The sequence below is a fragment of the Dama dama genome, chromosome 5 (assembly GCF_033118175.1).
Source record: "Dama dama isolate Ldn47 chromosome 5, ASM3311817v1, whole genome shotgun sequence".
Lineage (NCBI taxonomy): Eukaryota > Metazoa > Chordata > Mammalia > Artiodactyla > Cervidae > Dama > Dama dama.
This window is the reverse complement of record NC_083685.1, coordinates 131,283,654-131,297,615: the sequence shown is the minus strand read 5'-3', so window position 1 is coordinate 131,297,615 and position 13,962 is coordinate 131,283,654. Positions and strand designations below refer to the sequence as shown.

Here is a 13,962-nt window from a genome sequence, read left to right as displayed (position 1 = left end):
AGCTGTCCTCTTCACCTCCCTGTCCTCAGGCCTCCCCGCTCCCAGAGCGTGCAGTGCAAGGGAAGTGTGTAGTGGAGTTAAAACCACTCGCCTTCCTTCCCGACACAGGCTTACATGTGGCAGTGTGCGGCCTCCTCCAGTGGCCGTGGGATTTCCCTGGGGGTCGTTTGTTGTCACTTCTTTTTTATTTTTTTTTACCCCACCAAACCTTTATAAACCTTTCTCCTTTTTTTTTCCCACTGACTCTCAGCCTAGAGATAACTTCTTTACTTTTTTCCTTTCTGTTTTATTTATTTGTTTCAGTCTTTTTGACTGAAGACGTGGTTGTTTTTCTGGGAATGTGTAATGCCCATGGGAAGACAGTCAGATCGGGAGGTGGAGTGGTGTGGCTGTAACCCCTGGGAAGACAGTCAGATCGGGAGGTGGAGTGGTGTGGCTGTAATCCCTGGGAAGACAGTCAGATCGGGAGGTGGAGTGGTGTGGCTGTAATCCCTGGGAAGACAGTCAGATGAGGAGGTGGAGTGGTGTGGCTGTAATCCCTGGAAAGACAGTCAGATCGGGAGGTGGAGCCGTGTGGCTGTAATCCCTGGGAAGACAGTCAGATCGGGAGGTGGAGTGGTGTGGCTGTAATCCCTGGGAAGACAGTCAGATCGGGAGGTGGAGCGGTGTGGCTGTAATCCCTGGGAAGACAGTCAGATCGGGAGGTGGAGCGGTGTGGCTGTAATCCCTGGGAAGACAGTCAGATGAGGAGGTGGAGTGGTGTGGCTGTAATCCCTGGGAAGACAGTCAGATCGGGAGGTGGAGCGGTGTGGCTGTAATCCCTGGGAAGACAGTCAGATCGGGAGGTGGAGCGGTGTGGCTGTAATCCCTGGGAAGAGAGTCAGATGAGGAGGTGGAGCGGTGTGGCTGTAATCCCTGGGAAGACAGTCAGATCGGGAGGTGGAGCCGTGTGGCTGTAATCCCTGGGAAGACAGTCAGATGAGGAGGTGGAGTCCTGTGGCTGGTGGAAGGCGGTCTTTCTTAGTCGCTCTGTCTTGACTGAGGGAGCAGACAAAGATGCCCTGTGGGTAAGCCCAGAGTCTCTTCCTGAGGATTCAGAGGGGGGCCACCAGCGTACACAGCAGGAGACCAGGCGCGTCCTCCTAGCAAGGATGGAGGGCCCCCAGAGCTCCTCGCTGAGTCTCTGCTTGCAGAGGTGGGTCTTCAGCCTTGAGAGGCTCAGCTGCCTTCCTGAATTGCGGAAGCCTGGAGAAGGTGGGCTGAGGACGCCTGGACCCGGGGCCTCACGTCTGAGGCAGTGCACCTCGTCCTCCTTGTTCCTGATACGTGATCTGACCTCGTGGCACGTAGACCCTGAATCCTCAGCACGAGCACCGTCCCCTGGCCACTGAGCCCCCTCAGTCTCCTGGTTTTTCCAGAGTGCCTCCTTGGATTTAAAGCTGTGGAGTCTGAGCCAGCGTCTGTTACCTAGGCGTGTCTTGGAGACCCCAGGCTACTGAAGGGCGCGTGTCAGAGGGCGGAAGGGGTGGGACGCCGCACCCACAGTGGTGCGGAGCTGGCTGTAGGTCTCGGGCTCCAGTTCCAGGTCCTTGACGGCTTGAGTGCCGGGCCAGCCTTCGGGGTGTTCGGTGTCCTTGTCCGTCAGGCGGGGTGGCAGCAGGAGTGCAGTGTGGGGTATGTTGCTGGGAATGTCAGATGTGTTAACATACATACGTTAAGTTATGTAGTAAGTGCTCAGTAGGTGGCTGTAACATACAAGAACAATGTATACGCAAGGAGGTGCTCAGTTCAGGAAGCTGGTGGGCGTTTGCTTGCAGACAGCAGGCTGAGCTCAATGTGTACCTCCGTTCCCTCCCGCAGAGACGCAGCCGTGACCAGTGGGATGGAGGGGAGAGCGGGGACTGTCTGGGGTTGGGCCAGGCGAGCAGTGGGCTGACACAGAGCCAGTGGGTCAAGAAAGCAGAACCCTGAGTCGGCCTGGAAGGAACCTAAGCAGCAGACAGTTCCATGTGGATCTTCCAGGGCCCAGGGCCTGTCCTGCTGTCACCTCTGGAGGAGGGGATGCAGGTGGGGCTTCAGCAGGTAAAGTGCTGGACAGTTTAAGAACCAGCTAGATGTGGAATTGGGGTGAAGAATATAGTGGGTTTATTATACGATTCCTCCTCCTTTTGTGTATGTTTGAAATGTCCCATAGCAAAACTTCTAAAAATTTTATATGATTTGGCTGTGCCAAACCTTCAGATTGCAGAATCCTTAGTTGCAGCATGTAGGGTCTATTTCCCTGACCAGGGGTCAAACTCGGGCCCCCCACTCTGGGAGGCGGAGTCCTAACTGCTGGTTCACCAGGGAGTCCCTCTAGCCTTGTTGTAACGTCTGTCCATTTTAGAATATTTCCCAATGATAATACTGGATATGAAAAATAAGAATTGAAATAAAAAGTGTAATAGTTACAATTAGAAACAATACAATAAATACAGCAGAAGGAAGTCTACTAAAAAATTAAATGAGAGTAAGATCAGAATTGGAGAAAGAAATGGCAACCCACTCCAGTACTCTTGCCTGGAAAATCCCATGGATGGAGGAGCCTGGTAGGCTACAGTCCATGGGGTTGTGAAGAGTCCGACACGACTGAGTGACTTCACTTTACTTTTCACTTTCATGCACTGGAGAAGGAAATGGCAACCCACTTCAGCGTTCTTGCCTGGAGAATCCCAGGGGCGGGGGAGCCTGGTGGGCTGCCGTCTATGGGGTCGCACAGAGTTGGACACAACTGAAGCGACTTAGCAGCAACAGCAGCAAGATCAGAATGGGCTTCCCTTGTAACTCAGTCGATAAAGAATCTGCCTGTAATGCAGGAGACCTGGATTCAATTCCTGGGTCGGGAAGATCCCCTGGAGAAGGAAATGGCAACCCACTCCAGTATTCTTGCCTGGAGAGTTCCATGGACAGAGGAGCCTGGTAGGTTCCTAGTCCACATGGTCGCAGGAATTGGACACAACTTAGCGACTAAAACACAGCCACCACCACCAAGATCAGAATGGAAAACTATCCTAGGAGCAAAGGCTTGGAAGAAACTGCAAGGAGACAGAAACATGGAATGAGACCACGGAGTAAGAAGGATAGATCTTTTTGAAGAAATAATGTAAATTAATTTCTCGAAGTTAAAGAAAAATGAAAAACACAAAGGGATCAAATAATGCCCCAAATGCTCACACTTGGCAACACTGGAGTGACACTTAACGCATAAAAATCGAAGATGTTTGCTGATGTTTGAAGCTGCCTGTGTCTCCACTTGGGCACCGTCTTAGGGCCATGCTTTCCCACACATTCACCTCCTCGTGTTGCTCCACCGTCTTCCGGAATTTCAGGCAGAAGGAACAGCCAGTGCAAAAATCCCAAATCTGGGACACCCCAGCCAACGGCAGCAGGGACGGGGCCCTGTGAGCAGAGAGCAAGGTGGAAGGAGAATTTGTCAGGGCACAGATCAGGGAAAACCTCGTGATTGATCCTTTAAAAAAAACCAAACAGCTTTATTGGTATATGATTATAATTAGTATATTGTAAGATTCATCTATTTTAAAGCATACAGTTCCGTGAATTTTTGGCATCTTGCATTGCATTTGTAGTGGATTGAGTACATCAGAGTGGTTCCATGTGAATGTTACTCTTAATGTGTCTGTCTTGCTCTGTGCAGAGAACAAACCGTGGGCTCCGAGAACAGACTCAGGGGCGCTGGGGACCCAGGGCCATGGGCGCGGTGTGGGGGACAGGCGGCTGGGCCTGGGGTCTGCGAGGGCAAGCACTGCCGCTGCGGGGCTGCTCCCTGGTGGGGCGGGGATGCCCGACATGGACCCGCTCTCCTCGGCAAGATCAGGGGTCTGTTTTCTGGGGAATCAGCACAAGGATGATATTCAAGGCTGTGAACAAAAGCCAAATTTATATCTGAAATACATTTTTGTCATCTCAGCCTCCTGAATTTTCACAAACATGAATATATTAAGTAATTGTAGGGTTGAAATTTATGAAACATATTAATTGCCTACAATGTTTGCTGCACTGTTATTTTTCATTAGTTAGGTAACATTAAGAGAGTAATAGCTTTCATATTGGAATTTTTAATTTTTATAAATTTGTAGTGTAAACTAAAGTCATACTTTGGGGCCAAGAGGTTACTGTTAGAGAAACTGCTTTCTATTTTTAATGAAAATTGAATTTAAAAATTAGCATTCAGACCTTGTCATTAGGCAACAGTAAAATATAGAGAAGAATGGACAGGGTCTGTCAGCAGGGTTGAATTTAAGAATCATCAAAACTAGACAGATCTTGCTGAGCTGCTCCTGACTTAATAATTAAACAAGGTAGAGTTCAAGGCGCGGCTTAAGATGAAAGACGAGACTGTCACTGAGAATTAGTTCCTGGGTGTTGTTCTTTCAGGCTCTCTTCTTTTTTTAATTGGGTCTTATTTTTTCCCTGTTCCATTTTTTTGGAAGCAGGCATTTGTACAGATGATTAGACCCATGTCTCTTGGTATTGGCGGGGTCTCCTTGTGTGAAACCAACAATTACACATGGAAACACTGGATTTTTAGAACGACGTGTTACAGCTTATAAATATGAAAACGGTAGCAGTGTTCTTAGACGCTTGGGGAGGTGACAGCTGTAAAGTGCAGGGCTCTCTTCACATCAGGGGTTTAGACACAAAGTCTGTGAGTGGTTTTATTGAGATTTTAGGCTTTCTTAGCAGAATTCTTTACCCCTCTCTTTAGCACAGATGCCACTGGCAATCTTGTGAAGTTTATGCATCCCTCTCCACATAATATTTGACAATTTAATAAAATTATATAAGATGACAAAGAAATTATAGTTACAGTCATCAAAATATTAATTAGAGTCATGATAAAGTGATACATATGCTTCTAAACAAGTGCAATAAATATCATGATTGAGCAGTGGGCCTAATAAGTGTGGTAACTTATGAATAATGATGAGGGTAAACAATATTTGAAAGCTGAGTGCAGAAGAATCGATGCTTTTGGACTGTGGTGTTGGAGGAGACTCTTGAGAGCCCCTCGGACTGCAAGGAGATCCAACCAGTCCATCCTAAAGGAAATCAGTCCTGAATATTCATTGGAAGGACTGGTGCTGAAACTGAAACTTCAATACTTTGGTCACCTGATGTGAAGAGCTGACTCGTTGGAAAAGACCCTGATGCTGGGAAAGATTGAAGGCAGGAGGAGAAGGGGATGACAGATAAGATGGTCAGATGGCATCACCGACTTGATGAACATGAGTTTTAGCAATCTCCGCGAGTTGGTGAAGGACAGGGAAGCCTGGCATGCTGCAGTCCATGGGGTCGCAAAGAGTCAGACACGACTGAGCGACTGAACTGACTGAAACAATATTAGAGATTATCCCACACTATATTGATCTGTAAACTACCTGTGATTTCCGTTATTCACAGGCATTGCTAATACTTCATCGGTGGTTGACTGTACTCATAGTTGGAGGGAAATGCTGAAGGTCCGTCAGGGGACTGGAAATAGAGATGAGCTGTGTTCCAAGTTCTATTCATGGACCTGAATCGAGTTTAAGAGTATCACAGGCCTTAGAGACGTAAAGCGTTGTGTCGACCACGTACAGTTATCCACCACTGCTGGTGGCGAGCATGAATCGGACAGCAGCGTGTCACTCTCCGGCTTGGCTGGGATTCATCATTTCATAGTTGCCATCAACATTTCTCTTCCAGCCTCACAATGTTAAAGAAGAATCTCCTGACTAGCATCAGTTGATTATTTTGAATAGGATTGCCATTTAAACAAATAGATTTTATTTTCTAGAAGGTTTTAGATTTACAGGAAGTTTGAGAAGATGGTACAGAGTTCCCATGTACCCCACACCCAGCTCCCTCTTTGTGACATCTTATGTTATTTTGGTATGCTTGTTACAGTCAGCAAATCAGCAGGATGCGTTAATAAACCAAAGTCCATAATTTGCTCAGTTTTCCTTCACTTTTCCCTAATGTCCTTCTTTTTTCCCAGGATCTCATCCAGACACCACATTCTGTTTTCTCCTTAGGCTTCTTTGGGTTGTGGCAGTGTCTCAGATGCCCCCGTGTCTCAGACCTCAGCGGTTTTGAGGAGGATTGGTCAGGAATACTGCAGGACACCCTGCCTCCCATTCTTCTCATGAGAAGATGGGGTTATGGGCTGACGCAGTAGGCCATGGAAGTCCAGTGCTGCTCTCCACATCACACCAAGGGCACACGCTGCTCATGGCCACGCCTGTGGACGTTAGCCCTGGGCGCCTGGCTGAGGTGGTGTGTGCTGGGTTCTCCCCCGTGAGGGTGGCCTCCTGCCTTTCCACACTGTCCTCTCTGGAGGAAAGTTCCCGTGAGTAGCCTGTGCGTAAGGAGTACGCGGTGTACTCTTTATACTCAGGGGAGGGGAATCTGAATTACCGGGAGTTTCTCTACAGGGAAATCTATCTCGTCTCCCTCATTTGTTAATTTATTGAGCGATTTACTTTTATCAGTGTGGATATTATTTATGTTCTGGGTATAATCCCGTATTCCTTCCTTTTGTCACTTAAGTTGCTCTAGCTTCAGCCACTGGGAGACTCTCCAGGAGGCCCCTGGGCCACTCTGACCCCCCCGCAATGTGGAGGACGTGGAGAATGGTGTTAGAGACCGAGGTCTGCTTTCCGGGGGTGCCTGTGACTTGGGGGGTGTCGTTTCTTTCCTGTCCTCTCACCAGACAGTGTTTGTGTATGTACAAGCCTGTGTGTATAGGCACATCTGTGAACCTTCGTATCTATAACCAACTGCATCTGTGTTAAGCTAAGCATAATCTCTTACTGGTGTCTGTAACCCTGAACCTTCACCGCACGGGCTAGTCCAGCCTTTTCCTTGCTCCCGTAAGCGGTCAGTCTGACAGTGGGCGCGTGGCCTGCACCGTCCTCCGTTCGCTTTCTGACTGTTCACTTGGTGCAGACGTGGGTTACTCAGGGTTGTTGACCCGTGTCCCCGGGGGACCAGGCCTGCTGACCTTCAGCGAGGTTTTTTACATATTTGTGATATAACAAGGTTCTCTTTTCACAGCCTGTATTTCTTCCTGGGATCCCCAAACTACTAAATTATTTTTTTAAGTTTGCATAAAGCTCATCCTTTGTGCTTTAAAATTCCATGGGTTTTGACAAATGCATCTAGTCGCGTATATACCATTATGGTTTTATACATAGCATTTTCACTGTCTTGAATTCACACATTGCCTCATCCTGTTCTTCCCTTGCCCCTCTCTCTAGGATCTCTGGCAACCACTGATCACCTTAACTGTCTGTAAAACATCGTTTTTTGCATAGTTTCTTTTCCAAAATATTGTATAATTGGAATCATACAGTATGTAGCCTTTTCAGACTGGCTTCTTTCATAAAAAATTATACATTTATGGTTTCTTCATGTCTTTTTATGGCTTTATAGCTCATTTCTTTTTATTGCTGAATAATATTCAATTATATGGATTAACATTGTTTATTCACATCCCTATCGAAGGACATCGTGGTCGCATCTACTTTTGGCACTTACAAACATTTGGCTGTTACAGACATTCACTTTCAAGTTTTTGCCTGGTCTTAGTTTTCAGATCACTTATGACTGAGCATTTTCACTATAGAATGTCCAACCAAAAGAGACGGGTGAATACGTGCACCATGAAACATGTGTGAAAATGTTCATAGCAGCATTGTTATTAATAACCGAACACTGAAAACAACCAACCAGTCAGTAAAATGGATAGATTATTTTGGGTGTATTCCACAATGGAGCCGTGAATATAGCACTGAAAATACTGCTGTAACCCACGTCACGGATAACAGCTCTCACAGAGAGGTGATGTGCCTGGCCCAAAAGGGTGCATGCTCTCTGCATTTATTTATAGAAAGTTCAGCAAAAGACAAAGTTTTTTTTTGTGATAGACATCAGAGTAGTGGTTACCTCTTTGTGGAGGATGAGCACTGAGGCATCTGGGCAGCCCCTTGCTGACATCTTGTCCTGGCTCATGGCTTCCCGTGGTGAAGAATCCACTGGCCGTGGAGGAGACACAGGCTTGACCCCTGGGCGCAGAAGATGCCCTGGAGAAGGAACAGCCCACTCTAGTGCTCTTGCCTGGGAGACCCCATGGGCCTGGCGGGCTCTCACGCACAGGGCCACAAGGGTTGGACACAGCTTGGTGACTAAATCACCACCACCACTGGTTCATGGCTGTTTTCAAGTAACAAATTATCAAGATATATGTTTAAGATTTGTGCATTTTGTATATATATTTCAAGAAGAATTTTATGAAGTAAAGTGTGTTGCTACTTTTTCCATAGGGATTGAACTTTGGACTATCAATAGTTGCTGATTACTAATCCTTTCTAATTTTTGACTCCTATAGGATTTCACACAAAGTTTGTATGTAAAATTCTAACATTTCTTATTCTATCTATTGGTTATATAACTGAAAGCCCATCAGATATTTTATAATTTCCTAGTACTTAACTTGCTGAAAATAATGTCTGTATTTCCTAACAAAATAATGCCCTTTCACAACCTTCCTCTAAATTCCCACTGTGCCATTCCTCTTGGAGTGTTTGGTTTTGGAACTGAGATGCCTATGATTTTTGCTGCTTCTCGTCTCCTGCGGATAGTGTTTTACTCGATCACACTGTTTGCTTCTCTGGGAGTTTGCTTGGAGCTACTCCGCCCCCTTCTGTTTCCGCAGCGACCACTCACGCTCGGGCCATTGTTGCCTCATTCCGGGTCCTTCCAGTGGCCTGCTGGCCGCTCCCCCCCGTCCTCCTCTTGTTCCATGTCCCACATGTGCAGGTTGTCTCGTTTGCCCGCGACCGAGACCTTGAGTTGCTAACCTAATGCCCCTTGTAACTTCTGTCTACAAGCCATGTCCGTTCACAAACTCCAACTTTGTGTTCCGAGTGCCCCCTCTGAGGCCACAGTGTGGGAAGGTATTCTTTGTGCCCAAGGTAATCTGTCTGTTCCTCTCTGATTCTGTAGTTAGTTAAAAAGCCTGGAATCCCCCTTCCGCCCTGTTTGTTACAGCCTGAAAAATATGGCTGGACATCAGCATCTTTTTATCTTTGTAACTTTTGGCCCCATTTTGAGGTTTCCACTATTTTGTGTCCCCTCGGGTCTTTGTATTCATTAAAAACAAAACAAAACATTATTTTGGCCAAATGTTGTTAAGGTGTTTCATATATGTCTGTAGGGTTTCCCCTGACATGAGTTTAACTTTCTTTTTGTTTATTGATACTTTATGTTTGCTTTATTTTGTCTAATCCACAGTGTGTTAAGAAAATGCTTTTAAAAGTAAATATAGTAAATACAAATAGTAAAGTGAATAACTGTGATCACACATTTTGCTTCTTGAATCAGAGAGTTTGCAGCAGCGTATGCAGAAGTATCTGTCCGGTAATCGCAGATCTTAATACGGAAGCCAGTTTTCAGTTCGTGTGACGCTTGGCTGTATAGTAGGGACGCCTTTAACAGCGCCCTTGCACCAGAAGCCAAGCAGGCGTCACCAGCCAGGTGTTACGCAGACGCCCAGTGCGTGGGACCTCGTGTCAGACCCATCCTGTCTTCGTGTTAAGCCTGCCTGTTTCTGCTCCGTCCCTTCTGCTGTCTCCTTCATCCCTCTTGCCTGGCCTTTCCCGTGCGCCTGGCTGCGTGCTGTTTCTCTGCCCGAGTCCTCTCGTCGCTTCCGGTCCTGCGCTTCCCTCTGGTGACTGTTCTGTTGGCACAGCCCCGGGGCTCTCTGACCTTGTGTCCTCAGACAGTGCCAGCCAGATTGTTTTGGCCCGTTTTGTTCTATTTATTATCTATCGCCTGTGCTAAACATACAGATTAGTTGAAATAATTGCTAAGGGACTCTCCGGGTAAAAGTCTTTGACAATTTGATCTTTGTATGTTGGAATTAGGATGGACGTTATACAGAAAATTTATTTCCAAAATCAGTTTGAGCCTGAGACAATGAGTCGAATCATGTGGTAAAGGGAATGGTTCTAGGGCCTGTTTTCTGTAGACTTAGTTTTTTTAGAGCTGTTTTATTCACAGCAGAATTGAGGAGGAAGGTGGATTCCCATAAGCCCTGTCCCTTCTGCTGAGAAGCAGAGCCCACCACCACGGACACCCCCACCAGAGTGCACCATCACCCAGAGTCCGTCTCTTACCTCAGGGTTGAGTCTCACGGTTATATGTTCTGTGAACTTGGACAAATACATAATGCCACGGATTGACCTAACGTTATGGTATTAGACATAGTATTTCCACTGCCCTAAAAGTCCCCTGTCTCCGCCTACTCATCTTTCCCCTCGCCCAGCCCCTGGCAGTGTCTCCAGAAAATCATGTCATTGGAGTTGTACGCTATGTAGACTTTTCCAGTTGGTTTCTTCTGCTTGTTAATATGCATGTCGGTCTCCTCTGTGCCTCGTCATGGTCAGAGCTCATTTCCCCTTAGTGCTGAACGCTGTCCCGTCCTCTGCACGCTCTGCGGTCTATCCATTCGCCTCCTGAAGGGCGTCTTCATTGCTTTTTGCCAGTTATGAGTACAAAGCTGCCGTAAACATCCGTGTCTGCAGGTTTTCATTTGGACACAAATTTTTAACTCATTTGGGCAAATACCAAGCAGCATGATTCCTGGATTCTATGAAAAGAGTGTGTTTTCTAAGAACCTGCCAAGCTGCCTTCCAGGCTGGATGTGCTACCGTACTTAGTGAGAGTTCCTTTTGCTCCAAACCCTTGTCAGTGTTTGTTGTCAGTGTTCTGATGGGTGCAGAGTGGTGTCTCATTGCTGTTTTAATCTGCATTTCCATGCTATATGGTGACATGTGATATGACATCCTCTCCTACGCTTATTCATCAGCTGTATATCTTCTCTGGTGGGGTGTCTAAGTCTTTAACACATTTTTAAATTAGGTTTATATTATTGTTGAGTTTTAAGAGTTCTTTGTATATTTTGGATAGCAATCCTTCATCAGATGTGTCTTTTGCAAGTATTTTTTCCCCATTTATGGCTTACGTTCTGATTCTCTTAATAAACACTGTCTTTTGTGGAATAGGAAATGTTAATCTTAATAAAGTCCAATTTATCAATTATTTCTTTAATGCTTTGGGCCATGAATATTGTATCTGAAAAGTCCTTGCCAAACTTAAGACAATTCAGGTTTTTCCTGTGTTATTTTCTAGGATTTTTGTGGTTTTGCATTTAGGTCTGTGATGTCTTTTGAGTTAGTTTCTAAGATCTGTGTCTAGATTTTTTTGTTGTTGTTTTTTTTGCATTGGTTGTCCAGTTGTTCCAGGACCATTTGTTGAAGACACTGTCTTTGCTCCATTGTGCTGCTTTTGTTCCTCTGTCAAAAACCAGACTGTGTTTATGGGGGTCTCTTTCTGGCCTCTCTGTTCTCTTCCATTGATCTGGTTGTCTTTTCTTTTGACAGGCCACAGGGCTTTGATTACTGTGTCTTATAGTAAGTCTTGAAGTAGGCAGTGTCAGTCTTCCCACTGTGTTCTTCTCTTTCAGTTTTGCATTGGGTATTTTGTTCCTTTTGTCTCTCCATGTAAACTTTTAAGAGCAGTTTATCCATATCCATAAAATAATTTTCTGGGATTTTAATTGGTGTTGCATTAAATCTGTAGATCAAGTTGGGAATAACCAACATTGCATTACAGAGTCTTCCTATCCATGAACATGGACTATCTCTCCATTTATTTAGTTCTTTGATTTTTCTCATTCTTTCATCAGAGGTTTGTAATTTACCACATACAGCTCTTGTACATATTTTGTCAGACTTTTTTGAGAGGGTGCTAATGTAAATAGTGGGCTTCCTGGGTCACGCTCATGGTAAAGAACCTTCTTGCCAGTGCGGTAGATGTAAGAAATGTGGGTTGAATCCCTGAGTCAGAAAGATCTCCTGGAGAAGGAAATGGCAACCCACTCCAGTAATCTTGCCTAGAGAATCCCATGGACAGAGAAGCCTGGCAGGCTGCGGCTCATAGGGTTGCAAGTAGTTGGACATGAGTGAAGCGACTTAGCATGCATGCACTTAAGCTTATATCCCCGGATCAGAATGGTGCTGTTCAGCGAATGGATACCCACTCATTGAACGAATGAGAGGCTAAAAGCGTACAAACACGTTAGCCTGTCTTGCATGGTAGAAAGCGCTCCTTTTTTTTTTTTAAAGACAGTTAATTTAGAGGTTGGTTTGGTTTTTATTAGTATGATTTATGGTACATTTTTTTGTATTCTTATCTCTAATCCCTTGCATTTTTCTTCGGGTTACTTAATGATGCAGAATTGTTGTAAAGTCAGAGGCTTTCTTAACAATGACCTATTCTTTCAGAACCAGATGATCAAAGAACTGGAGTCCCGTGTCCAGCAGCTGACTGGAGAAGCGGAGAACAGTAATTTACAGAAACAAAAATTAATTCAAGAAAAACTGGAACTGGAGAGATGTTACCAGATAACATGTAATGAGTTACAAGAAGTAAAGGCAAGGTATTGTCTGAGGTCAGACAACTCTCAGGTGTGGCTATAAAAAACTGACATTAACTCTGTAAGTTATGTGGTAAAATTAAAAACTTGTGCATTTAACCTTGGAAGGTTTCCAGTCTAAATGCTGGTGTTAAATTTTTTAAGTACCATTGAATGTAAGAGGCATACTGTTTAAAAACACTTGATAAAAATACGCTTACTTATTTGATGTATTGAAAGATAATGCATTTGGATTTGACTAGCTAAAAAATTCCATTTTAGAGGTTGATTATAAATACATTGGAAGTGTATTTTATTCTCTGGTTGCTTTTAGGCGCAACACACTGCATAAAGAGAAAGACCATCTCATCAGTGATTATGAGCAAAACCTGAAACTATTAAAAACCAAGTATGACGCTGATGTCAACCTTCTGAAAAAGGAACACGCTCTTTCTGCCTCTAAGGTAGTCTAGGGGCTGATAGCTATAGCCAGTCAGAGTCGTTATTCCCTTCCCTCAGCACAGAACCAGAAGTGCCCTGCGGAAGCTCACTGTCTGGCGTGTAAATGAGTCTCCTTTGCTTAATTTAATGCTAAATGTCTAATATAGAGCACAACATAAATACTTAATAAATTAAAATCTGCTATAAATTAACCCTTTTAATTAAACTAATTACTAAAGTTTTTGAAAGAGGAAGCATAAAACTCCAAGAAGTAATGTTCAGTTGTTTTAACAACATTTTTGAGTAACTCTATTTGAGTAACATTATTATTTGAGTAACTCAAATAACTCTATACATTGTTATGTTAATAGTTAATTAATAAATAATATTGTTAATAATGTATAGAGCTAATATTTTGAATATAATAATAGTAATTAATATTATTAATATTTTGAGATCTTGGTTATACATTAGTTTTCTTGCCCTCACACATGTATATAAGCCTACATACTCCCTTAGGGCACCCACCCCCTTTTGTGTCAGATAATTGAAACTTTATGCAGAGAAAATCCTATAGCTGCGGTGCTAAAGTGGTTACTTACTTGATATTTCAAGAATTATTAGGTTGGTGCAAACATAATCATGGTTTCAAACTGTGAATTTTAAATCATTATAACTAGGCTCAAACACATCTTTATTAATCAAAATAGGAACCATTACAATCAACACATTTTTCCCAATGAGAAATGTTTGTTTACCCTTATTAAAATCAATGCTTAAAATCTCTAAAATCAAAGCATAAAAATCAGTGCTTCGGGATTTGATGAACTCTTAGAAAGCATTTTCTACCTCCTGCTGGTTGTGGAAGCATTTTCCCTGCAGAAAGTTGTAAAGATGCTTGAAGAAGTGGTAGTCGGTTGGCGAGAGATAAGGTGAAAATGGCAGATGAGGTAAAACTTTATAGCTCAATTCTTTCAACTTTTGAAGCATTGGTTGTGCGATGT

At 44.3% G+C, this 13,962-nt stretch overlaps 1 protein-coding gene across 3 annotated transcripts in view; it reads left to right on the top strand.

The window, feature by feature from the left end:
* The window catches only part of CEP112 (centrosomal protein 112), a 309,494-nt gene that overhangs the window by 73,370 nt on the left and 222,162 nt on the right, over window positions 1-13,962 (top strand). For 2 of the 3 annotated variants that reach the window (XM_061145040.1, XM_061145038.1), the window contains 2 exons: window positions 12,387-12,553; window positions 12,852-12,981. In XM_061145040.1, coding sequence (XP_061001023.1) covers window positions 12,387-12,553; window positions 12,852-12,981 — 297 coding nt within the window. The remainder of the gene's footprint in view (window positions 1-12,386; window positions 12,554-12,851; window positions 12,982-13,962) is intronic. The other variant, XM_061145039.1, reaches the window with a different exon arrangement.